Here is an 8,002-nt window from a genome sequence, read left to right on the forward strand (position 1 = left end):
GAGGCAGTACTATTGGTGGCGTAAGATGAAGAAAGACATTGTTGTGCATGTGGCTCGGTGTTTGAATTGTCAGCATGTTAAGTACGAGCATCAAAGACCTGGTGGTCTATTTCAGAGGATTGCACTTCCCAAGTGGAAGTGGGAGAGGATTATGATGGATTTCGTTACTGGACTTCCGATGACTCGGAAAAAGTTTGATGCAGTTTGGGTCATTGTTGATAGGCTGACCAAGTTAGCGCATTTTGTTCCTGTTACAGCCACCTATTTGTCCGAAAGGTTAGCCGAGATTTATATCAGGGAGATTGTTCGCCTTCATGGGGTGTCGCTATCTATCATTTCGGATCGGGGTACGCAGTTTACCTCGCATTTCTGGAGAGCGGTTCAGCGAGAGTTGGGCACCCAGGTTGAGTTGAGTACAACATTTCATCCCCAGACGGACGGTCAGTCCGAGAGGACTATTCAGATTCTTGAGGACATGCTCCGAGCCTGTGTCATTGATTTTGGAGGCTCGTGGGACCAGTTTTTGCCTTTAGCAGAGTTCGCCTACAACAACAGCTACCAGTCCAGCATTCAGATGGCTCCGTATGAGGCGTTGTATGGTAGGCGATGTCGGTCTCCAGTTAGATGGTTTGAGCCGGGAGAGGCTCGATTATTGGGTACGGATCTGGTTTAGGAGGCCTTGGACAAGGTCAGGATTATTCAGGATAGACTTCGTACAGCTCAGTCCAGACAAAAGAGTTATGCAGACCGCAAGGTCAGAGATGTTGCTTTCATGGTTGGGGAGTGGGTATTGCTCCGTGTATCGCCTATGAAGGGCGTGATGCGATTTGGGAAGAAGGGCAAGCTCAGCCCTAGGTTCATCGCTCCATTTGAGATTCTTGATCGTATGGGAGAGGTGGCTTATAGACTTGCCTTGCCACCTAGCTTTTCAGCTGGGCATCCCGTGTTTCATGTATCTATGCTCCGGAAGTATCGCAGAGATCCATCGCACGTGTTAGATTTCAGCACTGTCCAATTAGAAAAGGATCTGTCATATGAGGAGGAGCCGATGGCTATTCTAGACCGACATGTTCGACAGTTGAGGTTGAAGAGTTTTCCTTTGGTGCGTTTTCAGTGGAGAGGTCAGCCTCCTGAGGCATCGACCTGGAGTCCGAGTCTGATATGAGGAGCCGTTATCCTCATTTATTTCCCAACTCACGTACTTCTTTCTTTTGTCCGTTCGAGGACGAACGGTTGTTTCAGAGGTGGAGAATGTGACGACCCGAAGGGTCATCACCGTAGTTCTTCCTTGTTCCGTGCTTTCAAGGCCTTGAAAACCTTGCTTTTAGTGCCTCTATTAGCGTGCACAATTTGGGCGCGTAGCCGAAAAGTTTTTATGTTAGAATATGTGAATTATGTAAAACATTTGATGAATTTCGATATTAATATGCATAATATTGACTTCGGTCAACATTTTGGGTAAACGGACCCAGACCTGTGATTCGACGGTCCCGGAGGGTCCGTAGAAAAATATGGGACTTGGGCGTGTGCCCGGAATCAAATTCTAAGGTCCCAAGCCCGAGAAATGAATTTTTGAAAGAAATTGTTTTTCTGAAATTTGATATGAAAATTTGAAATGAAAAGGAGTTAGAAAATATAGGTATCGGGCTCGTATTTTGGTTCTGACGCCCGGTACAAGTCTTAAATATGTGTTAAGCACTATCTGTAAAGTTTGGCTAAAAACGGACGTCATATGACGTGTTTCGAACTAAAAATGGAGAATTTGAGTTATGAAAGTTGAAGAAAGAAAATCATGTGTTTAAGGCTTGATCCTATGTATATGATGTTATTTTGGCAATTTGATCGCACGAGTAAGTCCGTAAGATGTTTTTAAGGTTGTGTGTATATTTGGTTTGGAGTCCCGAGGGCTCGGGTGAGTTTTGAATGGAGCCCGGGAGGTCTTGGACTTAAGAAAATGCAGGTTCAGGTGTTGCAAACACCAGCGCTGCCACGGTCATTTATGCGCTGGTCCGCGCTGGAGTCGCGCGGCCGTGATGCATTTTTGTGCGGTCCGCGTGGCTGAGTCTGGGAGCTAGGGTTTCAGGTTAACCAGCGTGGTCGCGCACCAAAACAGTGCGGTCCGCGCTGGAAGGGTTCAGAGAAGCCCAATTTTTCTCCTACTCGGCGCGGCCGCAACACATTTTTGTGCGGTCCGCGCCAGGTCCTCAGAAAGGTATACAAGTTCGGAAAATCTCAGTCATTTTTCACTTTTCAAAAACCCAAAACCTAAGAGGCGATTTTCCAAACAACTTTTCTTCTCCAAAACGATTGGTAAGTGATTTCTAACTTAATTTCTTTATTCCTTAACATCTTTTAACATAATTTCAACTTCAAATCAAAGATTTTCAGGGGTGAAATTGGGTGTTTTGGGTAGAACCTAGGTTTTCTACAAATTGAGAAGTTGGTCCTCAATTTGGGGTCCGATTTAAAAACAAATCATATATTTGGATTCTTGGGGGAATGTGTAACCGGGTTTTGGTCCGAACCTCGAGTTTCGACCACGTGGGTCCGGGGGGTTTTTTGACCATTTTGAAAAAAAAACCTTGTAAAATTTATTTTCATGGATGGGGAGTGATTCATTTAGTAATTATTAATGTGATTAAGTAACTTATGACTAGATTCGAGCGGATTGGTGGTGGAATCAAGAGGTAAAGCTATACTAGAAGCGTGAGTTGAGTTTGGAGCATTCGAGGTAAGTGTTTGTTCTAACTTTGGCTTGAGGGAATAGGATTAGGATGTTATTTGCTACTTGCTAATGTGGAGTACGGTGTATAGGCATGGTGACGGTTATCTATGCACCGGAGTCTAGCATGACCGTGAGTCTTAATTGCTTTTAATTCGAATAACGTGACACAATCTCCTTGTTTATTTGATGAGTTTCATATAATGTGAACGGTTGAGGTAAAAATTGTGATTGGTGTACTTTTGGAGCGTTAGCTCGAACATGAAGGTGTTAGTTGAGGAAGAATGGATTTAAAAAGAGAAGGTGTTGTGATTACTCCCTTGCCGGGATGCGTAGACCGATATATATACTCTCCCTTGTCGGGATATTTTGGGCTGTTAGTTGTACCCTTGCCGGGTTAGAGTGATATGTTGTTGATTTCCCCTAATGGGACTCTCCTTACAAAATCAGATGTTTCGAATTATATTATGGGATCGTGTGGCACGCCGTCCACTTATATATGATATTATGGGATCGTGTGGCACGCCGTCCACTTATATATGATATTATGGGATCGTGTGGCACGCCGTCCACTTATATATGATATTATGGGATCGTGTGGCACGCCGTCCACTTATATATGATATTATGGGATCGTGTGGCACGTCGTCCACTTATATATGATATTATGGGATCGTGTGGCACGCCGTCCACTTATATATGATATTATGGGATCGTGTGGCATCTGTTTATTTCCGATATTTCATTTTTATCTGTTACTCCCCGATAGCATGTCCCCTCCCAGTTTTACTTTGTATTATCTTGTTATTGTTTTCTTGCACTTGTTGTATATATATCTGTACAGGTTAATTGTGGTAGGTACTGTCTAGCCTCGTCACTACTTCGCCGGGGTTAGGCCAGGCACTTACCAGCACATGGGGTCGGTTGTGCTGATGCTACACTCTGTGCATTTTTGGTGCACAGATCAGGGAGCAGCTTACGGACCGCAGCAGTAGGACTTCTGGGAGCTATCTTCAGTCCAGGGACTCTCGAGGTAGCCTAGCTGGCGTTCGCAGGCCGAAGTCCCTTTCCATGTTTTTCGTTTGTTTATCTTGTATCAGACAAACATGATGTATTTTCCTTTCAGACATTGATTGTAGTATTCTGTAGTAGTCCGTGAGTTGTGTATTAAACTTCCGCACTTTTGATTTTCAGTTGCTTTAGATTTAAAGTCTTCCGCTTAAATTTTGTCTTGTTTATTATATTGTTTGAAAGAAAGCAGGAAAGGTGTTTTAAATATTTGGCTTGCCTAGCTCCGATAGTAGGCGCCATCACGACACCAGATGGTGGGAAATCTGGGTCGTGACAAGTTCCAATTCTGTCATCTGTGTACAAAACATTGTTAAAATCACCACATAATAACCAGCAATCTTGAATTGTACTCCCTAACTGAATAAGTGTCCTCCACAATTGACTTCTCTGGTTGCTGTCATTACTCGCATATATCATGGTTACTGTAGTTCTAAAGTTAGAATTTGGCTCTTGTACTTCATAGTGAATAAACTGATCCTCAATCTGTATAATCTGGATATTTACATTCTCTTTCCATAATAGCCAAATCCTACCATTTGGATGTGCATTGTAATTGCAGCATACATTCCATTCCCTTGCTACTTGACTGATAATTCTAGCAGATTTTCTCTCCTTTACTCTTGTCTCCAAACATCCCATTACATCTACCTTATACTTCCTCAGAAAAAGCCTAAGCTCCTTCTGTTTGTGGGGCTTATTTAGCCCCCTTATATTCCAAGTACAAAGGTTCATTTCTGGGTGAAGCTGGATGGGCCAGCGTCCCCTTGGAGTGTTTGTGGATCATTCATCTGTAGGACCTCAAATCTATTGGCAGAAGTAAAAACTATAGATGTCTCTATAGCTTTTCCTTTGTTAACATACTTTGTCCCTTCATTATTCCCCATCTCTCCTTGAGTGCCCTCAGCAGCTACATTTTGTTTGGGTGCTTCAGTTCCCATTCCATTTGGTACAAGATTGGTATGAGTATTCTTCTCTACTTGCATCCCAGCATTCTCATCATCTTCTCCTCTATTCACCTTTGGTACCCATTTTAAGTTCTCCTTGTTCTTGTTCTTCTATTTCTGTGGTTGCTTCCTAATTTCTTCTCCCCCTTCCTGATTGTTCTTCAACCAACAGTCTTCAGAGTTATGACCAAACCTTACACAATCACAGCAAAACTTTGGTTTCCAATCGTACTCAATTTGTTGATTGATTATCCCTCTAGAAGTTTGGAGATTCACACTGTCTGGCAGGGGTCGGGATATATCATCTTCAACAATTACTCGTGCAAATGATATCTTCTCTAACTCAGCAGTAAATTTATCAGTGTACAGAGGTTTGCCCACTGCACTGCCTAATTTGCTCAATACATCTGTGGCCCAGAATCTCAATGGTAGACCTAGAAATTTGACCCATAGTGGAATTTTATTCATACAGCTTGGGTCAAATTTGAAATCCACACTCCAACACTGCAGAATAAGAGGTTTATTGTGGTATGTATATGGACCATTATGAAGAACTAGGTCCCTATCTACCATATTTTGGAATCTAAACACAAAATATCCTTCATCACGATAAAGTATTTGAGGTTGGTCAGCGAAATCCCAGACATTTGCAATGTAATTTTCCATCGCTTTCTCATATGGATTATCCCCCAAAATATAGCCAATTAGGGTTGTACTCCAGTAATTCTCTTGTTCTTTTGTTTCTTCATCATCAATTTGCACTACAACAGTAGCATCGCGAATAATAGAGGGTATGTAATTCAATGCCTTACCCTTTTGAGAACTCCTATTGTAATACCTAGATGGTACCGCTTCCTCCTCTTTGTTCCCAATTTTTCTGGTAGGTTGCACATTCCCTGTTGCTGAGAAATTCAGTCTGCGATGAACTACTTCAGTGTTTTCCTTCATAGCAGGTTTCATTGTAGATTCCCCCTTTTTATTCTCACTTTCCTCCACGATTGGTTGAAATTTTTGTGGTAGGAAGCTTCCAAACGTCATAGGCCTCAATTCCTGTTGAAACCCAATATCTGGCGTTACTATCTTCTCACCTTGAGCTGGGTTTTGAAACACTATAGGGGCACTGCCCATACCAGTTAACCACCGTCCTGTTTGTACCTGAGCTGGTGTTACTAAACTTGCATCATTATCCTTCTCTCCCAATGGCGATGGGAGCTTCTTCCGTTGTCTAGCCATGGCCGATGACGTATGTTAGCTAACCTTGCTAATCATGCGCCGAGAGTTTTAGGTGCCATTTTTTCAAAAACATCCTCTTATTTTTTAATCCTTATTAAATTTGTCTAAAAATCTATTTAGATTATGTCTTAAAAATACTAAGTAGAAATATTTCTATTTAAATTATTTCTCCATATACTATTTCTAAGTGACATTGTCTGAATATTGCACTTGGCTTAATGTCATGTCTCACTACATTCCTTTTAATATAATATAATATATATATATATATATAATATATATATAAGTTTTTTCTTATTTTATAAATAACTTTATACTTTATGTAAGATCTTATTTTACTGCTATAAATTAATTTTTGAAGTCAATAAATCTTTAATATCTTAAGTAAGTTTTATTTTATATTTTAACTTACTTCAAAGTATAAATAGTCATAGGTTATCTCAATTTACGTCTTTCTATATTTTTTATTTTTTTCTATTTTAGTTTTTTAATTAATTTTTTACCTCCATATTTCTAGCTAATTTAGAAGAAAATCTATGAGTGGATCAATATATATATATATATATATATATATATATATATATATATATATATATAATAAAGAGAGAGAGAGAGATTAGATTTGTCTAAGATATATTTAGACTATGTATAAGATTAATTAAACTACTTCCTTTAATTTTGTTTCCATTTATAATTTCTAATAATTAATGTTGTCCTACAATTTCCAAGTGACTTCATTTTAGCTTGCCACTTGGCTTAACCACAATGCATACTACTCTCCTTTTAATATAATATAGATATAGATTAAATTTGTCTAAAAATCTATTTAGATTATGTCTTAAAAATACTAAGTAGAAATATTTCTATTTAGATTATTTCTCCATGTACTATTTCTAAGTGACATTGTCTGAATATTCTACTTGGCTTAATGTCATGTCTCACTACATTTCTTTTAATATAATATAATATATATATATATATATATATATATAATATTTAAGTTTTTTCTTATCTTATAAATAACTTTATACTTTATGTAAGATCTTATTTTACTGCTTGAATTTTTTTAATTTTTGAAGTCAATAAATCTTTAATATCTTAAGTAAGTTTTATTTCATAGTTTTTTAATTGATTTTTTATCTCCATATTTCTAGCTAATTTAGAAGAAAATCTATGAGTGGATCTATATATATATATATATATATATATATATATATATATATATATATAAAGAGAGAGAGAGAGAGAGAGAGAGAGAGATTAGATTTGTCTAAGATCTATTTAGATTATGTATAAGATTCATTAAACTACTTCCATTAATTATATTTTTATTTATAATTTTTAATAATTAATGTTGTCTTAAAATTGCCAAGTGGCTTCATTTTACCTTGCCACTTGGCTTAATCACATGCTTCACTACTCTCCTTTTAATATAATATAGATAGATAAATTGCCTCCGACGATTGGCAATGGATTTGGATTAGCTATTAACTTTGAATGTATAGAGAGAATTGGTTTGTAGATAGCAAAATCATCCGGTAATTAAGGGAAGATAATTAAGATACGGTAAATGAGGTTGAGAATTAGCCATAAGTTAATATGCAAATTTCAAGTAAAGGAAAAAGGAAAATCAAAATACAATAGCCAACTTGAGTTGTTTAGAGTTTGGACAATGAATTATGACAATTGCACAACTCGAAGCCAGTGAGATATTCTTTCAATAGTAAAGCTCAAATGTCAACACATTACTCTCCCGTTCCACTTTAAATGATTTTTAGATTTTTATGATCCACAATATTTGATTTTTTCAAATGTTAAGAAGAAATTAACTTCTTCTTTACACAACTTTCATTGGAGTAAAGAGCTTAGGAGCAGTTGGAAAAAGATCCAGTCAAGTAGAATTTAGTCAAGTAATCTTCAATGGGCCTTCAGATTCACGCCATGTGTACATAAACTAACTCACGGTTGAGATGCAATTCAGATACTATACTTAGGAAAAGAACTAAAATTGGCAAACATAGATTAATGGCAG

The 8,002-nt window shown here is 38.1% G+C and overlaps 1 protein-coding gene across 1 annotated transcript; it reads right to left on the reverse strand.

Moving 5' to 3' along the window:
- Positions 1 to 4,848: 4,848 nt before the first annotated feature.
- Positions 4,849 to 5,970, reverse strand: LOC138879319 (uncharacterized). The gene has a single exon (XM_070158924.1). It carries the CDS (start codon positions 5,968 to 5,970, stop codon positions 4,849 to 4,851), a length of 1,122 nt encoding a protein of 373 aa, XP_070015025.1.
- Positions 5,971 to 8,002: the final 2,032 nt, after the last annotated feature.

This window comes from Nicotiana sylvestris, chromosome 10, assembly GCF_000393655.2.
Source record: "Nicotiana sylvestris chromosome 10, ASM39365v2, whole genome shotgun sequence".
Classification (NCBI taxonomy): Eukaryota; Viridiplantae; Streptophyta; class Magnoliopsida; order Solanales; family Solanaceae; genus Nicotiana; species Nicotiana sylvestris.

Coding starts and splice junctions, on each gene's coding strand:
- LOC138879319 (XM_070158924.1), bottom strand. CDS start 5,970: ATGGCTAGACAACGGAAGAAGCTCCCATCGCCATTGGGAGAGAAGGAT.